Source organism: Amblyomma maculatum, chromosome 10 (assembly GCF_055883805.1).
Source record: "Amblyomma maculatum isolate TAMU_Amacu chromosome 10, ASM5588380v1, whole genome shotgun sequence".
In the NCBI taxonomy this organism is placed as follows: Eukaryota; Metazoa; Arthropoda; class Arachnida; order Ixodida; family Ixodidae; genus Amblyomma; species Amblyomma maculatum.
The window spans coordinates 42,369,171-42,394,008 of NC_139353.1; the positions used below are offsets into that span (position 1 = coordinate 42,369,171).

At 42.1% G+C, this 24,838-nt stretch overlaps 1 protein-coding gene and 1 long non-coding RNA gene across 2 annotated transcripts in view; one reads left to right on the forward strand and one right to left on the reverse strand.

The window, feature by feature from the left end:
- The window catches only part of LOC146176278 (L-asparaginase), a 34,281-nt gene extending 11,678 nt beyond the window's left edge, over window positions 1-22,603 (forward strand). The window contains exons 7-14 of the mRNA XM_084582605.1: window positions 4,911-5,023; window positions 6,458-6,643; window positions 8,591-8,704; window positions 10,355-10,465; window positions 13,878-13,973; window positions 15,981-16,228; window positions 18,299-18,398; window positions 20,478-22,603. Coding sequence (XP_084438731.1) covers window positions 4,911-5,023; window positions 6,458-6,643; window positions 8,591-8,704; window positions 10,355-10,465; window positions 13,878-13,973; window positions 15,981-16,228; window positions 18,299-18,398; window positions 20,478-20,651 — 1,142 coding nt within the window. The 3' untranslated portion in view covers window positions 20,652-22,603. The remainder of the gene's footprint in view (window positions 1-4,910; window positions 5,024-6,457; window positions 6,644-8,590; window positions 8,705-10,354; window positions 10,466-13,877; window positions 13,974-15,980; window positions 16,229-18,298; window positions 18,399-20,477) is intronic.
- On the reverse strand, window positions 14,933-24,743 carry LOC146176279 (uncharacterized). Its single transcript, XR_014701513.1, has 3 exons — window positions 24,578-24,743; window positions 18,285-18,404; window positions 14,933-15,092 (listed from the first exon to the last, which is right to left on the reverse strand). It is a non-coding gene; the product is annotated as an uncharacterized LOC146176279 (long non-coding RNA).
- Window positions 24,744-24,838: the final 95 nt, after the last annotated feature.

The following is a 24,838-nucleotide window of genomic DNA, read 5'->3' on the forward strand; positions in this document are numbered from 1 at the left end:
CTACGATAGAATGTAGGCAGCAACATGAGCTATTTGCTTGTTTTGTGTCTTGCCCAGTCATTAAGTTGTAGAGCTGATTGGTTGCAAAATGTAAACAAACAAGACTTGAATGTTTTGGTAGCTGCTGTCCTTGGCAGGTTGTATGGCATTGAATACTGTTTATCCTGCAGAATATTTGTGCGGTTTTTTATTGGTTGCATTGCTAGGTAAAAATTCAATGTTTGGTTTCTCTTTATGTTCAGATTACTGGAAGTGTATTTACTATTGTAGAAAAATCTGGAGGTGCAAAAATTTATTCCCTTGTAACTGTGAGGATAGTGTGAATATGTGTTTTCTCCATTTTTGTTTGCAACTAACAAAGTGCATGACTAACCTTCTTTGAAGTGCTATGCAAAGGCTGTACAGTAAAATTTTTTTTTTATTTGTAGAAAAGAACTTTTGTTTATTCTTTTAGGCCATATCTTTTTCTGAGACTACAGCGCTAGAAGCAAAAATTCTTTGTTTAACCAGATCTTTCATCGTTTGTAATTATAGGCACCTTCTGTTCTCACTCATTACACATTCAGTGCACTGGACAGGGGCTTTTGACAGGAACGTCGAAACATAGTGTGTATATTTAACATGTTGGAATAAAACAACACTTTCCGAGGTAACAAGGGAAAAGAAAAATTCAAGCATGCAATATTGAGATATGCTGAATTTCTCTCGCCAGACATGTTTTGATCGAATCCTGAACTGATCCAACAAAGACTAAATAATAAGGGATAGTAAGGGTAACCACATTAGTCCTCACAGAGTGTCGTTCTTTGTAAGATGTACCTGGAAAATATTTTGAAAAAATATGCAGGAAAATATACTGTTGTTACTGAGCAAGTTAAATAAAAAAAATATGAAGTTAAATATTGTAACACCATAGGGTTAAAATTCTCACTCAGTGCAAACCCTGCAGTGCTGGCAGCATTTAGAGAAAATTTGCATTGGTCGGAGAGGTTTGATGTCATAAATGGAACGGCAGAATGGAAAAGTGATTGAAATGTTATATAAACTGTGATTTCAAGGTCACAATATGACTCGAGCACCACTAGACCTTGAAAGTATATAAAGTAAATGAATTGCGCTCTAAAAATGTGTAAGGTGAGGTGGGAATCAAACCCAGGACCATTTGATCTGGAGTCAGGCATGCTACTTCTTGGCCTCATAGGCACGTTTATGTGGCTTGGTTAAAGCAGCTCTGCGAAAAAGTGTGCTAGCTGCTTCCTTGAAGCGTTTGGACAAGAGGCCTTTGTCAGAGGAACTGCTGCCGGGCACTTGGCAGGACAATATGGGAAGGGTGTCCAGGCAGTGCATGCTCTTTGCCATTTTTTGTGCACCAGCGGACTTGATTCGCTCTTGTAAAGCAAGCTACTGTGCCTGTATATGTATTTTATATGCATTCTCCCACATCGTCACCCATCATGATCTTCTTTCTTCTCTCTTTCCCCTTCCCCAATGCAGAGTAGCAGGCCAGATTTGAATTATTCCGGCCAACCTCTCTGCCTTTTCCTTTCAATAAATCCATCTATCTATCTGGTTAAAGCAGCTCTTGTGGTCTTTCACCTAATATGGTAGCTTACAACTGTAGGCTAATGCATATGTGTGAAATTAGAGAGGTATTAATTAAGGCACTTGTTATGAAGTGAGCAGCGAAGTGCATATGAAGGGTGAGCGTACATGAATGAGGAACTGTAAGAGGAGCCTCTAATGAGAGCTATTGATGTAGTTTCATCATATCTTTAAAGGCGGAGCCTAAGTGTCCAAATTTTTTTTCTCTGCCTCTCTCATTCCGCGGGATGCTGATGATGAATGTCAGGAGTTGTGAACTTGCTCTGTCTAACCTTCCACATTTGGTTGTTGTTACCTTCCTTATGCATAAAGCAGTGATTACACTGCAAAAGTTTTCTTAGCATTTGGCTCTATAATTCATTTTCTGTTCTCTGCAACAAAAAACAAATTCGCGTGACATAATTGCACTTTACTTTTCTTGTGTGGTACTCGCATTTCATTTTGTGCTCTTTTCTAGTTTGAAAGGGCTCCATTCTCAGTGACACTAGCACTTTGTAATTAAACTGCAGTAATCTATCTGTCTGGGCCACCTTTAGTCAACACTTAAAGTTTCATGAAAGAGGTTACTGCACTGATAGTTTTTTTTTCTCCCTTTGATGTGACAACTGTCTTTTTTATGTGCCATGCTTTTCAATGTCTTTTGTCTTTGTCGTTCTTTCATTATCTGCACTTAAATCAGGTCTATCAGATTTGTCTATGCGAGTTGGTAAGTCTCAGCTGGCAAACCAGATAGACATGCATTATGCGCTTGTCTATCTAGTTGGTGCTTGAACGCCATTTCGGAAGTGTGAAAATTGTACGTGTCTGTCTCTCCATGCCTCTCTTTGTCGGTTTGTGTTAAATTTCAGTGCTTCCGAAATGAAGCAATAACTTTGTTTGTGAGAAGTGCAAAATGAAATTGTGCATGTTCAGCAATTAAATTCTAAATTCAACTGAAAAACAAGTAATATGCACGTTCATTCACTTTGGCAGATGCAACTTCCAGCCATGCTGCTTTGACCCTGCTCGAATCTAACGGCTGGGTTAGTTAGTTTTTCATGCTTCTTTTCACCGCAGCACACAAAAATTGAACATGGACTGACAAAAAGATTGCAGTGCAGATGCGGTGCCTTTCTGCCCATCTGTGTTCATTTCTAAGGCGAAAGCCTTTAATGGCTCATGCTGTCGTGGACAAAGTGTGTCCCGCTTTTGCGGCGTTCTGAGGAACGCCACGCAACAGGAGCGATGGTGTACCGTCCTAACTCACATTTGCCGGACAAGGTGTCATAGATACTGCACCTTTTTTTCTCTGTAAACCAATTATAATTATATGTAGCACTGCAACGAACGCCGATAAAAGACGATGACAGACAAATGATCGGAGAGGAAGGGTAGGCTTCCGCCATTCTTCTCTTAAGAGACATCTAAGAGACCCTCTAATTTTAAGGCGAAAGCCTTTAATGGCTCATACTGTCATGGACAAAGTGTGTCCCGTTTTTGCGGCAGCTGTCGCATGGCGTTTTTTGGCGCATGTTCAAGTGCGGGATTGCAGATGGCAGGAACATTAGACAAGATGAGACTTCTAGAGAAAAGGCGCAGTATCTGTCACACTTTCTCCGACGAGTGTGTGTTTGGATGGTACGCCATCGCTTCTGTCGCACGGCATTCCTTGGCACGTGTTCAAGTGTGGGATGGCCGATGGCAGGAACGCTAGAGATGAGACTTCCCAGGCTTTCGCCTTTCACTACTTTAGTCGCTAAAGTCTCGTAATTTTTTTGTGTGCCCTAGTGAAGGGAAGCATGAGGAGCCAGTAGTCCAGCAAATCATCTTGAGCAAATTGTGTGGTCCTGAAAAAGAAAAGAGGGCAAATCAATTGTGTTGTCTATCTGTTTGTCCATGTTTTTTTTTGTACGCTGTGGTGAAGTGAAGCGTGGTTTCTCTGTTCTTTCTTCCCAGCTAGAGTTTTAGCTAATTTCATTTGATACATACCTGTTTTTATATGAAGATCTGTATTTGGCTGACCCTCTCTTTGTCCTCATTTTGGTCTGTCTGTATGTACATCATTCTAGAGAAAATGCTACCTTTGTTCAACATCAACATTCTTCTGTGCAATTCATGCAATATATATATTCATTCATGCATGCATGCATGCATGCAATTCATGCAATATATAGTATTTGGAAGAGGTGTGATATGTCTACCGGCAGGTGAATCAGCAGTGCTTGCGATGCAACAGCTGAGTAGGCGAAGTTGCCAAAAGGATTTGTGATACACATTATCAGGATTGGAAGTACTGCAGAGCTCAGTCATCTAGTATGGAGGAGCTGTTACAAATGCATTATTTGATAGTTGCCGTTTTTTTTCTTTTTTTGTGATTGACCATGTAGTGCACAATTAATAATCTTCAATGCACACAAAGCTGCATATATTCTTGCTTTGGATTAATGGATGAAAATAAATTCCTGAGCAATGGGGATATGATAAATGATAAATCTTATAAATGTGCGAATATTGAAATTTTTGAATACAAATCGAATACAGATACAGGAAAAGAAAATTACTCCGAATATTGAATATCTGATCACGAAGGAAAAATGGAAAATTAAGAAATAGCAAGCATTGTTTGTCTTGCTTATTTAAGATTTCACACGGCATTTGCAAATAAAGACAAACTAGAATTAGTGCAAATCCTACACTGTATATTTATATACTGATTTTCGGTGTATTTGGTAATTCTTCGAATATTCAAAGTTTGGAATATTAGTTTTTTGAATATGAATCAAATAAAAAACATATTCGATTCATATTTGAAATTTTGAAAGATAAATGCCACTGTATTCAGGCCTTGTTAGGTTATGCAAAGTGCCATACTTATGCGGTTGCAAGTTACATGTTTCCTAAATGTGAAAATCCGGCGTTGGGGGGAAGGTTGACTGCATTCGAAGCCAAATCCAAGGCATTGCAAACGAGATATTGGGGATGCTACAGAGTGGTTACAATTTAATATGTTTGCTCTACAGCTTTCATGTAAATATAGATGGAACTGTAGTCTTGTTCTGTCCATGTCTGTGCAAAAGCTTAAAGAAAAAAGAAAAGAAAGGATATGTTTGGAGTTTTCAGAACTTGTGTAATACAGAAGTCCTTTGTTTATGACCTACTGTACTTTTATGCCCACAGGAGAAGCTGGTTTTGCAAGACCCTGTGGTGGGTGTTTATCATAGACTCTTTGGCAGCATGATGTGCCACTTGCTGTAATGTTGAAACTGTCGGAGTGTGCGGCACTCTCATATTAATGGCTGCACTTGTTCCCTGCCATTGTGTCGATGCAGTGAACTGGAAGTCGGTGTTCCAGCCGAACACGATGGACAAGTTCCGCGTGCATTCCACGCTCAACCGCAATGTTGGCCTCCTTCGCCTCTTCCCCAGTATCACCGTTGAAGTGGTGGGTTGAGGTATTTTTATTGTGCATTTTACCCCTCTCTTTTCAAGATTTTTTTGTCAGTTTTTTTTCGCCATCATGGTCACATGACCATGAATCCACGAGTGTAACTTGATGGCCACATTACCAGCTGTTGTGGATGCAGCTCGCACAGGACCGCGTTAATTGGAGGAATATGGGAGAGGCCTTCGCCCTGCAGTGAATATAGTCAGGTTGAGGATGATGATGATGATCTGTAGCCATTAATGTCCCCTTGGGGAGGGCTTTGTATAACAGCTTTTGCGGTAAAAAACCATTTAACGCGACAGCATTAAGTGTGAGTGAAAAATCCTGACCGGCTGACAGTATCATGACGTCACAGCTTCACGACCCTGTGCATGAATTTCAAACACTCCACCATACTCACGTTAAATGTAACATCATGCGTAGAGTGAAAATAATTTAAATGTGGCATATGTGAAATAAAAGTTGCCTTCTGTCCTAAATGATTGAACTTTATAAAGAGATTGATTTTGTTAAAAGTATTTAAAGATTATGAGGTGAGATTTGAACTCATGTTGGGTTTTGTGCCAAACTAGCTACCGACTATTCCATGCAAAACATGCTTGTACGGCTTGGGAACAAGCAGGGGTGTAAATGTATGTCGTGTGCAGTCTCTGACATTAAGTGGCATCTTGCTACTATATGCTGACGAGTATGAGTGTAAGTAGAGAGGATTGTAGGTTGCTGCCAAATCATACCATTAAGGTAGAGTTTAAATGCCCCTTAATTTTTATTAGCCTTAAATTTCTGCTCTAAAGTGTGCAAGGTTCAATGACCCATGACAGTAATGTGCATTTATGGATTCGAAATTGCTCCTTGCCAGTGCTTATCTACTATGTTCTGTAGGTACACGAATCCTAATTACCATTCTCCTGCAAGGATTTGGTAATATTCTATAGTCTTCCTTTATCATTAAATGGTTTCACTTAGGTGATTAATAGTTTTAATGATTGCCTGATTAGCCTTCTCTCGTATTCATGTCATATTATTGGGAAATGGACCATAGTAAGTGTCAATTTAATGCATTTCACTTGCTTAAATGTTTTTGTCATTTTCCATGAGACACAGTAGCTTTGGGAGTCAGTGGCTGAAAATAAGCCGTAGGATAAAATTCTGCCTGCATTGGCTATGTTTTGGTGGAGGCCAATGGCAGAAGACATCTGCATGCTGTGCTATGTCAGTGAACACCGTGTGATCAAACATTATTTGGAGCCTGCCTTTTTCTTCCTTCCTTCTTTCACTCCCTCCTTCAGGGTGCAGTTTAAGTGTTCAGCAAGAGTGAGACAGTTACTGCATCCTTCCTTTCTAGATAACCTAGCCACTGAGTAAGACTGTCATGCCAGTTGCGTCCTTTTTTGCCGTGCGCACTGCATCGAGCTTTGCCTTTGTTTTCAGGTGCGTGCATTCCTAACACCACCAGTGCAGGGAGTGGTCTTGCAGACCTACGGCGCTGGCAATGGCCCCACTGCCCGTGCGGACCTGCTTGACGAAATTCGTCGCGCGACCCTGAGGGGCATCCTGATTGTCAATTGCTCCCAGTGCACGCAGGGTTCCATAGATGCCGCCTACGCTACGGGGAATGTAAGCAATTGTGCTTGTTGATCCCAGTTCTAAGGGAGCTGCAAGAGGGGCTAGGTTGCTTTTTAAGACTCATGATGCATCGAGCTTTCCTAATGTTTGTTGTACTGTGCACACTCATATCTTGCACGTGGGGCAGCATCATCCTTTCCTATCTGGTAGATGTGTCTTTTGCTTGCGTGTATGGTTTCCATTTTATAGTGTTTAGCAGTGATCAAGGCAAAACAGTGTAGTGAATCATGAATTCTATATTCTGATGCCAGCTGCAAGTTATCACAGTGCAAGACCTCTACTCTTAGGTATTTAGGTTTGCTATTCGAACTTGTGCTATGTCCCATGTGACGTGCATACCGAAGCCTTAGAGCTAGCTAGCGATAAGTTAAGCAATATTATTTTTCCACATGTCACAGATGTATGCAGTTTGCCAATTGAATTCCATTGCTTTGACAAACAAGCTTTGCATATGTGTTTTGAAACATGTTATGCTTGTCAGTCTCTCAGTCTGGCTCTAGACCTATAATATATTCCGTTTTATGCATAGCGTGCTGTGCTGCCAGAGCTAGCATGCCTATTTGAGCTGTTTGCGTGCAGTTTAAAAAGAAAAGGTAGTGTCATATGTCCGAAGTAGAGATAGCCTTCTTTCATTGTGACAAAGCTGAAGTACTATGACAGGGGACTGACATCCTGCACTTTGTTTTACTCCTTATTTCGTCCTCTAATATTTGCTTATTTGCTCCAGTTCCACCTGCACCCTTGAAATAGTACGCCAACAAAGAGAATTAAGTCGGGTTCATAAACTGAATGCCTGACTGGCTGACCACAATTTGCACTTCTGAGGGTCTTGTGTTATATCGTTTTATATTGTTGCATGTTTTATTTTAAAATTCTTACCGAGGCTTTTAGAAGCGTGAATGATATGCAGTGGAGTCACATGAGCACACAATTTGCGCAGCTTCTGCTTTTTCATTCCAAGTATGAAGCAGAATATAGAAACTCTCAGTACCTCAGAGACTCTGAGAGAGCTTTTTAACATTACCAGTTGCAAAACGTCCCATAGGACCCATGTATCAAAAAATGATGGTTTGACTTAGACAGAATTTGGGTGTTTAGGGACTGTGGCAGCACCCACCTTCACAAAGTAAGCTGTGTCCAAGTTGAAAATTTTGAAATTGTGGATAAATGCAGGACCACCTGGCAATACAGTCAGTTGAAGAGAGGCAGCAGCAAAAATTCTTAAGTGCAACAGCTGTAGAGATAACTAAGAGGTAAACGAGAAAATAAAAGTGATTTTCAGAAGGCAGTGATGACAGTGTCAGATAGCTTCTATTGGTCACTTCTAGATGATGCGGCAACCTATAAGCATCTGAAAAGGGTGTATTAAAACTATTCATATTTGAAGTGGAATTTCCCAGGTAAGATTAAAGAGCCAGCTGTCATATGCTGTTGACATGTCATATATGAGGGGACGGCAGAAAGTTATGTGAGCGGATATTTGCAAGGTTAAGATGTTTGCAAGGGTCAAGTGGATGCAGCTAGCACAGGGCTGGGTTAATTGGAGGAATATGGGAGAGGCCTTCAAGTCCGGTTGATGATACATGATTATTCTGGCTGTAACTGTTGCATGGCCTAAGGGCTAATATTGACCTGTGTAGGGCTTTTACATGTCAATGCACTTAATCTAATCTGCTGCTAAGTCTTTAGTTGCACCTTCAATTCTTTCTTTCTTGGTTTTATCTCTGTTTAGCAGCATAAGAACAAACTCGGCCAAATTTCACCCTTCTGTAGTTTTACCTCTTAAATTTTGTTCACCGCATGAGCTGGCATGCAGTGACTGTTTAGCTAAAACTGGCAGGCCAGTAGTAACATCCTGAATACTTCTCATAGTCTTATAGTGGTGCGGCCATGCCGTTTGTGACATGAGACTTCTTCCGTTTATTAACAATGGTGCAGGCTCTCTGTGCAGCCGGTGTCATTCCTGGCTCTGACATGACGCCCGAAGCAGCACTCACCAAGCTGTGCTACGTGCTGAGCAAGACTGAGTGGTCATACGCAACCAAAAAAGAGGTGCCTCAGTTTTTCTAGTGAGCGAGTTTACTCTGCCCGGGTTTTATTGAGGAGGTAATTTCCCTGTCATGAAATGGTTGGGTGCTTATAGTTACTCAGCTAGTGACTGTCATTTCTGAGCACGATGAGTGGAAGTACTAGATGGCATTCACAAAAAATTAGGCACATTTAGTGCCCTTAATTATGGAATTGCAAAAGCATTGCGAATTCCATGCCTAGTTCTGTCATGTGCTCCTAGTTCTGAGTTTCTTTGCCTTTCCGACGTGTACAACTTTGCTTTGACTTTACTTTAGTATTATTTATGTTTTTATTTCTTGCTTCTTTATTATTTTCAATAGTACTTCTTGTATTTATTTTAGTTTTTTATTGTTTACTTATTATTAACAGCTCTGAGCCCATGCTGCGACATATATAAGGGGGTGAGCCCACAGTGAGCGTGCAGCTGCCGTTGACATTTCCCTTCTCCTCTCCAGCGCTGCGGTTGTCCTTTCCCTCAACGCCCCCTTGTGTCCTTACTCTAGACTAGGAGAATCATGGACACGTCAGGAATTCGGCGTAGAGTTAGTGCGCTCAGCTGGGGCATGGAAGAGTGATGATTCGAGTCCTGCCATGGACACGATTCACTTATTTTTCTTATTTTGTTTTTCATTCATGAGGACACGTCCTGTCCATAGTTTGTGGTAACACATCCTGTCCACGTCACCCATGAGGAAAGAAATGGTTTCGCATTGAAAATTGTTTAGTTTATTATTAGTTTATTATGTGGTATGCTTGCCTCATGAGCTGCTGCTCCTTTGAAGCCTAGTTAAGAAAAACTGTTGTTCTCTAATGTGTTATTATGGCAGTATGATGGCCCTTTATTGAATATGCTGGTAATGCACTAACAGCTGGAGTAGCTGATAAGTGGTGTGGCCTGGCTGTGGCATAGGTCATGCATAATAACTGTGCTACTTAAGTCGTGCTGTTCTCTTTTAATTGTATGCAAAACACTGTGGATAAGTTCAAACAGTTGTGAGTTTACGATTCTGTCCGATTGTAAGCAATATGCACCTGGAGCTGATTAATGGAGTTGCTACTGGCTAGCAGGTATACAGCCATACCACTAACTGAGCAAAATATTCGCAAATAAAAAAAAATTTAGGCCGGTTGGAGAGAGAGAGAGAGAGAAACAGAAGAACAGAAAGGCAGGGAGGTTAAGTAGGCGATGCCTAGTAGGCTACTGTACACGTGTGAAGGGGAGCAAAAGAAAATTGAGAATTCCTTGAGGAATTTTTATAATATATATGACCACACTGTTCTCTCTTTGGGTTTTTTTTTTTTTTAGTTCTGTCCTGTGACTTGATAACATTAGTTGGTTGACTGTTCTTTGTAGGCAGAGCTTCTCAAGTCAAGCCTATGGCCAGAAGAGATTTTGCTTCAGCTGCGAGTTCTAAGAAAGCTGTTTAGGTTTTTGCTGTATAGGTTTGCTCAGGTGGGTTCTAGTAATTATTCAAATGGTTGAAATCTGCACAGCTGGCGGAATTCCTGTAAATAAATTTTACCAATATAAAGTTTAGCCTGGCATTTCTACCAATGAACATTCACATATTTTACTCTTCTCTCAAGGCAGTTTGCATGACATTTATTTTGGTGCTTCGTTTGCGAATGCAGATGCTGCAGGCCAGCCTGAGAGGCGAGCTGTCTGTATCCAAGCCAAACAAGCTCGATGATTTGGATCTGATCACCGCCATTGCAAGGACTATGAATATCTCGTCACCTGAGGTAAACTTGTTTTGACAATGCCGACACACTGGCTAGCTTCTTTCTAGTACTAATCGTGTCGCAGTCAGAACTTGGTAGCCAAGTTGCTGTGCAGTCTTGAAGGACGTCTAACGACCCTAACCTGACTAATGGCTTTTATTGATTCTGATCAGTCAAGCCCTTTTTATGGATGTCCTGTATGGTATCCCCACCACGGCTTTGTATTATTGTAAATGGTGGGCCCCAAAAAGTGGCGTAGCCAGAAATATTTTTCTGGGGGTATTATACGCTGCTAGACCTGCCGGGTGGTGCAGTGGTTAAGACGCTCGAATACTGTGCCCAAGGATGCGAGATCGAGTCCAGGCCTCGGCGGACTCTTTTCGATGGAGGCGAAAAGCAAGGCGCCCCTGTGCGGTGCGATGCTGTGCTGCTTATGAAGCTGCCCTGGTGGTCACCTTCAGAGTGCTTAGAGCAGGATGAAAAGCAAAAACCAGAGAAAATATGCACAGACGTACGCAGTCCACCATGGCGGACAGTAGAGGTTGTTGATGTGGGCTCATATTGAAAAATTATAGTATGAACGCATACGGGACGAAGAAGCGAAATAGACTTTTTTAGTCTCTAGAGATGCATACAAGTACCGTAAAGGAGTACAGACACAAAATTTCTGTGCCAACCAAAGGATATAGTACAACTCATTCCCTCAGTGTGCATTGGTACCACCGTGCAGATCAGCATTGCAGGCACTGAGTGGAATGGCTTCCATTATGCTTTTCGGTATTGGTTACCTCGGAAATTCATGCACATAATATCAAGTGACATTAACCGAGCAGGACAGAAGTTATAACGTTACGCCTCTCTGCCAACAAGTACGTAGTGATATATGTCACCTTGCATGTTGCTTGCTGGTGTGTGGCGGAGGCATGAGCTGACATACTTCTGCGTCGAAGACCTCTAAGCCCACTTGATCGCCTGCGTTACAGTAGGTCAAATGCAATGCCACACAAGCGCTCTGCTCTAGCACTTATCATATCTAGAACCAAAGGTGAAAAAAAAATTTGGTAGCAATGAATTAGTCCTGCTCAGGTCTCGCTTTTCATTTTCAAGTCCATTTTCATCTATGCTGCACACGTAGGGATCTAAAGGGGTGCAAAGCCCTTTAAGTTTTATGGAATTGGAACCCTCTAAGGAGGGTGCAGCTCCCTGTGGCGGCAGTACCGCTAATAGCAGCATTTGCACTCACTTCGCTGTTGCCTGGTGTAATGAATGTGTCAGATGATTGGCTGTGGAGTAAAATGTTGCTGGTTTTCAGAGCATCAGTTCCACTCGGTGCCTTGTGCTGTCAGTGCAGATAAGGCAGTGACATGTCAGAAAAGGTGGTGAGCTTGCACTACAGTGTTTTGAGGTGACAGTGCATGCGGCAACTGGACTTAAATATTTAAAGTGTGCTCACTTGCATTTAAAAAGGAAGTTATTCAGTGCAAATGCTAACGCTTAATGATTGTTGGGCACATTATTGAAGATTAGTCGCTTGGGCTGAGCTTGGTGTACGTGGTGTGTGAAGGCAAATGCTGTGTTGTTGCCGAAGTGGGACCAGTGAACAGCTGATTAGAAACCAGACATGTCCTATCTGCCGCCAGCACGTGACTGTGTCTAGTAGCAAGTGAATAGATGGTTATTTTAACCACAGGTAGATGTTTAATAGCTGTACTATATGGCTGTGTAGTCTGACTGTGCGATGCTGCAGCCTATACCAAGTCTACAAATTGCTTGTCACTTTGCGTAGCATCTAGTTCTCAAACATATTCCGTGGCTGTAAAGGTTTACTCGGTTTTCAAAAAGCTTTCAGATATTCCACATTATTCAAGCAAACGCTGAAGTGAAGTGGCTTCATTTATGCGAGGCGTACTGCACACTTCTTGGCAGCATGGCAGAAATGTTTTTAAAGCATGTGACACCTGTTAGGACTTGCTGCCAAACACTTCATTTCAAACATTTCATTGGCAACACTTCAGTTTTGTCATTACACACAGGAGTGAAATAATAAAAAAAAAAAAAAATAAAAAGCTGGCAATTAGCACTTCTGCAATGAGCATAAATACAAGGGCACTAAATGGTGAACTCTTGTTTCATCTGTTTTGCTGTTTTGTGCTGCGTATAGTAAAGTGGTAATATCACGGTTATTGGCATCAAACTGTGCTGGAAAGCTGAAAGCATAGTTTTAGGCAGGCGATTCTGATAATTGTATGTGTGTCCATACAGACAGAACAGTTCAAGCAAGAAATTTAGAGGATTGGGCACAGAGAAGAAAAAGTCGGTACTATAATAAAAGCCACATGAGTTTGGGTGCCACTGACATACAGCTGCACACGCTGCTTTTGCTGCTGGATGGCCAACACACTGAGGGCACTAAAGTCACAGTGATGCACTGCTATCTTTCCGCATGCCGATCCCAATCAATGTCGATCCCCGTCGATTCGGTTCATGATTCGGATGCTTCAAACTAGGTGCACTGTCCCGGCTGATGCCCGTGTAAGTCTGTGGTGCAGAACGTTAGTTGATGCAGACATATAAGTACAGGGTCGCACTGGTTAATTTGGACTGGGATGTCACATCGAGGTACCACCTGTGGAGTCAGGGATGTCCAAATAGACCTCGCCGACCCTGAATCGCATGAACAGTGGTTCCCGCGCACCTCAGGCATGCACACTATGGCAGGAATGACGAAAACCGGGAGGCCTCCATTGCCAAAATATAGCCCAGCGGCATAGTTTGTTTGACTTCTTTTAAATTCATGCCATCCTGCTGCTGTCATAAGGTGCGTGCTTCAACCGGTCATGTTGTTTCGGGCATTGCTTTGCCCTTCACTTTTTTTGTTTTATTTTGGGAGCGTCGTGCTGCCTACTTATATTTGTCTGTTTGATATCCATGAGCTTCCTCCGCTCTTTGAGTGCGCTGATCTATCTCGTTTTGAGACGTTTTGAAATGCATTTTGCATCCTCAAGATGTTATGGCGCCGTTTGCGGGGAGGCACTACTGCTACTGCTTCGCACTGCGAAATGGGCAACAGAAGCACTTAGAATTTCGGAGCTGTTGTTCAATATTCCCAGCAGTGCGCAAAGCAAATCACATGAAACCACGAAATATTTTTGCTATAACTCTTTGAAATGTATATATACAACCATATTTCAGATTTTCATTAGATAAAATTGCAATGATGCAAATGGTTCTTGGCGGCTTTTAGGGCCATTAGCTAATTCGAACTTTCGAATAATGCAAACATTTTTCCTGTTTCCTTGAATGCCAAATTAACGAGATCTTACTGTATTGTGCTTTTTACGGCCTGATCGTGCTGTGTTTCTTGTACACGGCAGTTTCGCTCATGCTGCAGTCATTGTAAACTCATACAATCTTCTGTGTCCCACGCTGACAGGAACTTCAGTCCCTGCAGACGGTGCTGTATCCCAGCATTCTCTGCTCAGTAACGGCGCAAGGAGACGTTGATCGCCTGGAAGTGATGCGTCAGTTTGTGAGTACCCCATTCATAGAAACTGGCTGCAGCCTCTTCTTTTTTGCTTGCTTGATTTGAAGGGAAAGATGGGCTGCTGTTTGCAAAAATGACTGTGAAAAATTTGGAGGACACTTAAGCTCCACCTTCAAGAGCATTACGTGGCAGCATTAATGTGTCCAGCCTGCAGCTCTTCTCGCAGATGCTGTTTGTGTAAATGCATTTTGTTACTCGTTTAATTAATGATCCCTTAATTTGTGCCTCAGTTATGTCACACACGCTCCTTAGTATACTGTCCTAAGTTATCACATTATGTGAAAAATTCACCCAACATAGACATAAGGGGTCCTGGTTTGACTCCCACCTTGTCCTCGGCAGATAGCACCTGCCAACTCAGCCATTTCTTGTGGTCTCGTCTTGTCACACAACCTGCAGACCAATCCGTTTCCCTCCATGTCACCTGCCAACACCTGCCTGAGGCATGTTTGTGATTTTTCGCTTGCAATACCAGTGCATACACCAGATATTCTGCAGAGTGGGGACATTAACATTGTCTCGTTAACAAACAAGCCCTGCAATCCTGCTGGACTGACATAGCGGTGTTTACCAGAGATTAAAAGAATCGGCTGGTTTGACTCGCTTTTCCTGTTGACAAGCTTATCACCTGAAGATAGCTGAACAAACAAGCTGTAAATAGAGCTATATTAGCTATTTTTAAATGTAATTTGGTGGCCTTTTATGTGCTTGAATTATTCACAACAGAAGGTGCCATGTTTTACCATCTGGGCCAAATTAGTACTCTGCCATCACAAAGCGATTGCAGTTCAAATTTTTTTAGCACAGTAGTACAAAGTTTTAACTTGTCCATGTTCACACTGTGAAATGAAAGTGTTGGGGTTTTTTGGTACCTTCGGCAGTGATTTAATTTAGTAAAAATGGAAGGAACTTTACATGCATGTTGATAGAATGTTTATTTAAAAAAAAAAACTTTAATTACAAAAATGTTGAAGTTTGCAAAAAAAAAAAAAAGAAACGTTGAACAGCTTTATGGCATATTCCAAAATGCTTTCAGGCCCATTTGCAAAAGGTGGGGACATTTTGTCCTTCATCCAAAGATAGAAGGTTGGCTGCAAGTGATTGCTGCAAAAACATGGTCTCATAAGACAATGCCACGTAGTTATAGTTAGCTTGTTGTATTCTGTCTGTGTTGGTCTGCTTTGTTGAGGCATTTCACAGCTCTACAGGTATAACTTCCGAAGGTCAAGAAAAACGCTTTATTCACAAAATCAAAGCATTTGAGATGGTATATACAATTATGTTCAATATAAGCTGCCAAACATAGGTAAGATGCAGTAGGAGCTTCGTTCTAGACTCAGTGACCACAGCACTGCTTAAAATTTATCCAGTTAGGTTATCCAGTTAGGTGTCCAAAGAGACAACGTCTAATATTTTTAGTAGCTGGATGCGCTGCATGGATGTGCATTGATTTAATATAATGGACGGACCTCGACTTGAATTACACCAGGTGCATTGTAACTTATATTGAGCATGGTAGCACACAGAGCAAACTTGCAGCTTTTTCCAAGTATGTGCTACACCTATCAGTAATTCCTTTGCTTCAGATGAATTCAACAATATCCATAACTTGGATGTTTACTGTTAGGTAGTGAATGCCACAAACAATAGTCCTCAAAGTCATGAGCTTGGTAGCATGAGTTTGGTAGCACATTCTTCTACATGGTTGTAGCATTTTGTTCCGGGTTTCTTCACCGTGAAGAGTGCATTACCCTCAAATGCCCTTTTCCTTCATATATTAGCACCATGTGAAGTGATGTTTTTACTCATTTGTGCGCATACCTGTACACTACATATATACAAAATCAACGAGTGCCTTGCTCATTAGAGCAAACTGCCTTTTTTTTTTGGCCTTCTTAGGTTCTTTAGATGAAAAAAAAAAAATTTTCAAGCATAAAAGTGGCATGTGGTGATCGATTCACAAGTACCCAAGCTAGCCATTCTCTGTTACAGGGTGCCTACCTGTCATCATGTGACTACGACTTTCGCACACCTCTGCACGTGGCCTCTTGCGAGGGCAATGTCCCCATGGTCCGCTACTTGCTGCAGCATGGTGCCAGTGTGCACATGCGCGACCGTGACCACAACACGCCACTCATGAGCGCGGTCCTCTCTGACCAGCATGCCATCATCCAGCTGCTTGTGACAGCTGGGGCACACCTCAGCCTGCCAGCCACCCAGCTAGCCGACGAGCTGTGCACGTCGGTGGCCTTCACACCCCTCAATGCAAATTTTAGTTTTAAGATTGCCTAAACGTAATACTTTATTTCAAGTGATCAATAAGTAATACAGCTAGGATTATCATCTAGAAGGGGGCTGACATACAGCATGATGTCTTAACTTCTGCGGCATTCACGAAGATGTACAAATTTTAACGACTGGACAGTGGTGCATAAATGACATGCTAGAGTGTTCGTTTAGGTGATAATGATATGGTTTACCTAGAACTCCACGCAGTTGTAGAAGTGATAGTAATGATTTCGACACAGCTAAGGTTTTGTTCCATGATGATTGGGCGACCTGTTATGCTTTGTTAAGGAAGAAACAGAATTTTGAAATTTTTGCTCTATCCTGGCATGGGGAAGTTATTCCTTTGTCTCGCATAAGTATGCAGGCCTTGTTCGTGGTGCTCATGTTACTGCTGCAAAGAAATAGCTTTTTCCGACATATGAGCGTAAAAAGTAGCCTATGCTCGCTTTCCTGGGTGTAACTTATCAGTCCTTATGTTAAAAAAAATAACTCGAGGATACTGCAAGATTGGTCATGACTCAAGATATGACACAGCTGATTCCAGGTGTATTAAACCCATTGTGGATCATGAAATAATTTGATATATTGGTAATCTGACACATAAACATCATAGCTGGTCAGCTTACCTTGAAAAGCATGAATATGGTGCACCTACAGTGCACTTATGCTATAGTGCACTTCCTGCAGTGACATGACATGCTGGTACATGACACCTACATAAAAAATGCTAGATTTAAATGGAACTTTTGGCTTTTGTGACGAATACTGAAATATTCGTCACAAAGCAAACTTGGTCCATTTAAATCTTGCATTTTGAAATATTTAAATGACATGGAATGACACACTATAACTAGCCTATCAAACAGCCTAGTGGAATAAAGATACCAGCCTATGTGGCAGATTATTGCAAAAAATTAACACCTACATAAGTGCAAAGCCTGCTTTTAAATAAGTCTTGCTATACTGCACTGCATAACTGGATTATTAATGACAAAAGCTTGATTTGTTGTATTGTTGCATCATTCAGCTGTATTGTTGCATCATTCAGCATCCTGAGCAGTTCTTTAATTAACAGAGGTCTATAAATGACCAGCTTCTGCAGTTTCCGGGCATATGCTACCACTCTCTTTTTTTCACTGTCCACAAACACCATGGGTAACGATCCTGAGTGCATATCCGTTCCAACAAAGTGCCAATGCAATAGTCTGATGCAGTTTTTTGTGGGCCTTACTGCACATAGCCAGCATATGCTCCGAGACACTCATAATCAAAAGTTCATTCAATAGCCTGTTTCGAACTATAGTCTGTGAAGCACATACCTGTAATGTCTTTCACAGAACCTACAGACACTACCAAAAAAGTGGAGCATTCAGAGACAAATATTTGGGCCATTCAAATCCATTTTTTTCTGGTTGTGCTTAAATGAGATAAATAATTATGGTTTATTACACTCGTTAGAGAACGTGTCACGCTGCTGTAATGAACTCACAGTTAACTACATCTTAATTGCCTGTTCAGAACTAGAAGATCTAAGAAAAAAAATTTTACATTATTTTTGTAAAGAACACATCCCATTGCACCTCATGCTCCTATGCATATTTGCATGCTCCTATGCATATTTTTAAATTCCTTAATGACTCCAACATTTTAAACAAACTATAACAATCAAGATATACCATTTTAACATCATCAGTTTTAACCTTGTGTTTGGCGCAGCATAGCCTTGGTCGCTTTTGCGCCATAAAACCCAATATAACTAGAACGTGTCACGCAATAATAATGCATTATTCTACTCCACAACCTGCTTAGTACTTCATGCCTTTTCTCTCACTGTGAGCTTTTACATAAACTTTGTTTTATATTGAATAGAGCTTCACGAGCAGACCCACCACTGAAATATCTGGTGACAGAGGTGCCTTCACAGGCATTCATAGTCTTATAGCCTGTAAGGCACTCCTGCCTGAATGGCAGCAGCAAAAAATTTCAAATTCAGTGCTCATAGCTCACTTTTTTTATTTCAGTGCGGCCAGGAATGGCAATGTGAAGAGGCTGGAATCCTACAGACTTGCTGGAGCCAGCTTTTACGAGAGCGATGTGACCGGAAGGACATGTTTGCATGCTGTGAGTCTGAAGTCGAAGAAAAAAAAAATAACAGTGCACTTTTTTTCCCTTTCCCTTCACTTACTTATAAATTATGGCTTGAACAACTGTTTAAAAAGTCCATGAGAATGGCAGGGAGAGTATGCAATAATTCATTTTTGCAGATACCAAAGCACGAATACGAGCCAAAGCTTACGGCGAAAAATAGTCCATTCTTTTTTTCACTGTCAGTTTTGGTTTGCGTTCACTCGCTATCCTCTGCAGGATTTTCTACTTAATCTCTCGTGTTTCAGGACTTTCGATTGCCACTTGCGCGTTTGTTCCGAGAGCTGCGCGGTAAACTACTGGCAGTGTTATTTGAATTTGCGACTAGGAATGGCAGGGGTGCAGTGTAAAACAATAAGCCACTTATAAATTAACAGTACAATCAATGTAACGAGAGCACGAGAAGATAATTATACAACTAGTGCAGCGCTCGTGTCGTTCTCTTGTCTCGTGTTCTCATTATGTTGTTAGTGCGGTTAACTTATAATGAGTCACCAACTAGCCCAACTTGCTGCTTGGCCTCTGCTGACCTGTTATCAAAAGCAATTAGAAAAATTGTCAGCCTTTACCTATGCACAACGGGTTCCCAAGGTTTGTCTATTCTTCACCACACAACAAAAAGACATCTTAACCTTGCTTGTTTTATGCTTACATCTTCAGTGATATCCTGACATAATGACGGATTTAAACCAGCTGACATGTCAGCATCTCTCATTCAACTTTAATGCACACTGATGTGCCATTTGGGAAACCTTCCCTTTTTCAGGAAACTTGGGGTCTAAAGTATGTAGAAAGGGGCATTTTTAGAGTTTCAGGGAAATTTGAGAACCAAAATGTTCCCAGTTTTTCCAGACCAGCAGTTTTCTAGCTGCTGCAGGGAAAAGGGGCTCGAAATGGGGAATTTCCAGTCATGAGTTGGAACACCACTGTTTTTATTTTCATCACTACAATCCATCTCACTGCTGCTTGCAGTACAGTGGAAGCTCCAAGCACCAATACGATAAGCTCCAAATGCTCTAACATGCTCATTAGTCAACTTCAAATGTCTGAAAGCTGTAACCCCGCAGCTGTACTTTCTACTCCACTGCAAGTAGTCACACAAAGCCTAGCACTAGGGCTGGTGAGGACTCGAGTTTGAAAAGTTTTCGAGCTTGCAGGCTGAAAAACTAAAATCTATTCTTGAGGAATAGCCGGTTGTTGAAATGACACTGAGGACGCCTTCATCCTAATATTGTTTTTCTGATTTTCTGGCTCTTTCTAGCTATGCTGACTCTTGTTCTGTACCCAAGAATGCATTCACTGCTGACAAAAATATTGTAAAAATCTTGTCACCAGTCGATTCAAACTCTTCGTGTCCTTGCTGGAGAGGACATGTCACTATTTTGAGGTGAACTGGCAGTGTAGCCCAACCTCTGGGATCCGCACGCCGAATCGGAAATTGGTGCAGGCATTTTACATGTGAAATTGGCTGGCGACTAGCGATGCCGATATCTGTGTACTGCATTAGTTACTTTTGCCTTTTGTAGCTTTTAAGATCCAATTTCAGTGAGAGTGTTTCCGATTGGAATGTCATACCCTGTTGGCGCAGGCCGAGCTCTGTTTGTGCTTGGCATCTCTTTAATGCGAACGTTCATATTCTATAAATGGAAATCGCAGTTCAGATGCTTAGTACATATGCAAAAGAACACCGGAAGTTCTTTTTTACCATCTTTTTGTTTCAGGTAAATGCAGAATAATGTGGATCTATAATCTAACACTGAAACCTCGGTATAAGCAGCTTGTTACCAAGTGTTCTGCAACAACTTTTCATGCACATGAGAATGCGTACAATGTGAGGTGCACGGATGAAAACAAATGTGGCAGCGATGGCAGTCTTTTCACTGGAGGCTTAACCTTCACAACAGGCTACAGTGTTTGGAAGATGTATCACTTAGCCGCTGAATGCATCTACAGTGTCTACACTTACAATAAAGCCGGATGAGCAGGCAGAAGTGGCCGCAGGTAGCGAAGAGTTTGCTTCTTGTTTTGTAATCAGTACACTGTATTTTTCTTTAGGCCTGTGAAGCTGGCCAGGAGGCCGTGGTCAAATTCTTGCTGGAACACAAGATTCGTCCCGAAACAAAGGACGTCTACAGTCGGACCCCTGAAGAAGTAGCCAGGGCCCTCAACCAAGAGAAGCTAGTCCAACTTTTCGAGAGCACCTTACCGACACCCAATGGGACTCACTAGGCACACCTCTCCTCCTAGATTTGCACTCAACCAGTGCTGCAGCGACGATCCAGTACCATCCCAGCGCATAATGCTAGCAGTTCTTTTCATGTATAGTGTAATTGTATACAAGGTTTTGACTAGCTTTTGAAGCTTATATCCAGGCGGTACGACAGCCAATCTATCTTTCGCATATTATGGTCGCCCTCCTCGCAACCAGTGCGAAGGAACATTGATAGATGCGCTATTTCTTTGAAGAAAAGACAGTTGCACTGTTATGTGCTGTTGCACAATGATATAGCTATCACGGTGCTGACAAGGCTTCCAGAACCAAAGCGGGTTTATTGCTAATATGCCAGCACACTTGTTAATATCATTAAATATTTATGAGTGGATATAAAGTGATTGTGCAGCAAGAGACGATGGCAATGTAGTGTTGGGAAGCATTGGATTGGTAGCATCATTTGAAGGCTGTTGCCTATAGACTATTCTTTCGAGCAACAGATGCAGTCATCTTGAACACGCTGGGCCATCATCAAGAATGCATATTTTACTTGTTGCAGCTCTTGGCTAACTCGGTGGATTCATAAAGATTCGAGGAGTCTGCCCTACGCTTGTGCTGTTAGCAGGTTGAGTGGTTCAAGATGGTTCCTCTCATTGACCCAGACATTTGGGTGCTGCAGTGGAACGCATTGTTATCCTGCCTTGTTCAGTTCAGTTCAGTCGTGTCCGGCTCTTCGTGACCCTATAAACCATGTCATGCCACGCTTTCCGGTCTCTCACTATCTTCCTAACATCATATAACTTCATCTGTAGTGCCTCGAGGATGCCATCTAACCATCGCGTTCGCTGCCTACCCCTTCTCCGGCGACCCTCAACCTTTCCCAACATCAAATCTTTCTCCAGCGACTCCTCTCTTCTCATCAGATGACCTGCCTTGACGCCTCATTAAACACACACCAGTACAGCACACTATCTAATGTTGTATAGGCTGTTCTGGCAGCAATGAAATGTGATACAGAACAGTGCTTGAGCTTCATAGGTTAGCAGAATAAAATGACACAGGCTTCCCTTTTAAGTTTGCGGTATGCTTATAAATAAAGCATTCTTTACCAGCTCAGTATTTGTACCACAAGGGTGCACTTCTTTTGCGATCCTCATGTTTGCACAATGTCACAGAATGAGAATGTTGGCAACCTCAGCATTCTGTTTTGGAACGTGTGGCTCAAAGCACTGGCATAGAAAAGTTGCCTAACTTCAAGATACAAGGAGAATTTTTTTTTTCCATGCAGTGGTTGTATATATTGTTTAAGCATTAGTTTTGTCCAGAGATTTCATCTAGGAGTTTGTTTTACATCCGAATGCTTGCAAAGACAGTAGCTCCAGTGTGTGAGAAACGTTGCGCGACTCTCTCGAAGCCACAACCGTAACTGAGGTTTACGTCAACGGAGCAAATCATAGAGCACACTGCAGTCTTGGACAAGGTGAGAACAGATCACTTGCATCATAGAGGCAGTCATATCCAAGAGTAAGAAACCTGGCAAAAGCTAGCACATTTTTTAAATCTTATTAACACCCAGAAAGCCTGCCAAAGGCTTTACATATTGCATACGATATCTCATGCAACCCACCTCCACCAAAGTGATGACATGTTTGCATTATTCTATGCAAATCAGTATGGAAAAAAATAAAACATAGAAAGCCACATTCTTAATATAAGTTTTGATGTTACAATTAAGTAGAAAAATGTGCAATTCTATTTGCTCACACGTGTTTGAAGTGGCAGCTCAATGGGGTAACCCATGATAGCCTGCAGTGTGCCTCTGTCATGGTACAGCTGTACAATGGACTTTCGGTCTTGAGCATCAGTTTGCACACATGCAGACTACTAGGTTGTATGAATATGCCATAATTCCATTTGTTTCATTTTCTGTGTTATTTATTGCATAGGTGTTCAATAAAATTTTCTTAACTCCAACAACTGTAAACAGTGCATTGTGGGACATCAGCAGCAAGTAAAGAACACAGGTACAGTAAACTTATATACAGTCCTTCATGGTGGTTAGATGCCATTTTCAAGAGGCCCCAACAACAACAAATGCACTTTTACTTCTGCATGGAGCTTGAAACTGACTTAAGTTACACTTGCTCAGGCCTATGAACAAACTGAAAAGATAGGACAATAATACCTCTGTCACAAGGTCACTTTCGATCCTCATTGAACTCGATCTGTATTGAGGTTTTCATGGAGGACTGAAGCATCCCATGCTACACGGGCGTTTTCAATGAGCATTGAGAAATTTTCCTCATGTGCGCTACGGTGTCGACGACCGCTTTCGAGTGTGCTTGAAATCGATTGAGGAAGCAGTTTGAAGTCAAGCAGACTCGAGCTCGATTGCATTTGAAAGCTGTCGTGTGACAACCTCGATCTGCATTGAGTTGAATGCAGATCGAGTTCAATGAGAATCTAAACTGTCCGTGTGACAGGGGTATAAAAATGCATAATTTTGAATTTGCAGTCGCTGGGAAAGACATGTTGGCAATGATGTGAAACAGCGTGCTGCCGTACTGCCACAACAGTAAACAAGTTTTGCAGGATGTCCGGGTACTAAAATGACAGCAAGTCTGTTAAAAACAATCCCGAAAATAAGTAGCGTAGACGCAGGGATTACAAAAATAACCAGTTGTGACAATGCTTAATTACGCATATCTCCTTTATTTCTAATCAGCTGGCGAGACTGAGCAGCGGAGAGGTATGCAAGAGTCGTCATACGCTGGCACGGCATTTTTTTTTTTTTTTTTTAAGGTTAGCAAAAATCGCGCTGGAATGCCTAGTCTAGGTGGACACATGCTTGTAGGCGTTTTCTGATCAGCTGCAAGCTGCGAATGATTGGTGGTGGTGGTGGCAGTGGTGATGAAAACGTTTGATTCTTGTATTATTGTATTCACGCGCTGCACACGAAGAATTTTTTTTTTTTTCCTTTCCGATTACTGCAGTCCACTAGCCGACCCTGAACAAGATATGCGGTGGAGCCGAAACACAGTAGTGTGCTCCCTAAATTCATTTAGACTTGAAAACGCGAGGCTGACGGACAGTACAGCTTCGTAGGCCAGCCGATGACGTTATGCAGCAGCGGGTGACGCGTCACTGACTGGGTTCAGTCGTGACAAAGGAAACAGCAGCACAGCACACCTGTTAGTGCAAAATAATTCAGGTGAACTGTTCCGAACCTAACTCAAACTTACGGAAGCAAATGTAGCGCTAACAAAATCGTGGAAAATCTCTGCTGTGGCTATAGTGTCGGTTGAACCCTAGTTGAACCTGAAGGGTGGGGCATTGGCCAGGGGAGGCGCTGGTAAATGCCGGGGCTCAAAAAATAATCGCGGCGTTAAAGAGAACTAAAATTGCAGCGTAGCAGGCAAGCACATCTGTTTGCAGACGTTCATTTGGCGTTGTAGGTTTTCACGCGAACCAAGAATAACTTCGCGTAAGTACATAACCAGACGAACGACGTCCGCTCCCAAACAAGGTCAGAAATTGGAGCGCAAGCATAACCTCAATAAAGAGCATAGACCCGGTCGCAGACGCAACATTTTCAGAAACAGTAATAGCAGCAGGCAGAACAACGTTCAACTTAGCAATTTTATGACAGGCATTAAGCCTTAAAACGTTTGCGAAATGCACACCAACGTAGTACGGTCAGCGCTCACAGCGCGCTTCTCATAAACTAGGAGATGATTTCCCCACGGCGGGGCTCAAATACAGCAGAAATAACGGTGCGTAAAATTACAAGCAACTCATCGAACGTCCTAAGCAGTGCCAACGCCTGGAACTGCCTGGAACATTCTAGCAACTGCGACGCTATAGAACAAGAAGGCCGAACAATCTCCACCCACAAATAATAGACTCGTCCCGATAAACGTGATTTTTGCGCAGGAAACCGTACCTCAGAACCCCGTACAGCGTCCGAGAAACTGCGATTTTAGGACTGCAACGCATTGTCCTCAGACCATCTAGGCCACGCAATACAATAAAAATATAAACAAACAGAAGGGACGCCGCTCTCCAACGTTTACTTCGAACGCCAGCAACCGCTGACGTCACAGAAAGGAATTTTCCCGAACGGGCCGCAGAGCATCCTCAGACAGAAATCCTCCGCGAGGACATCCTGGAACGTAGTTTTGTTGTTTTGCAATATTATAGTAAA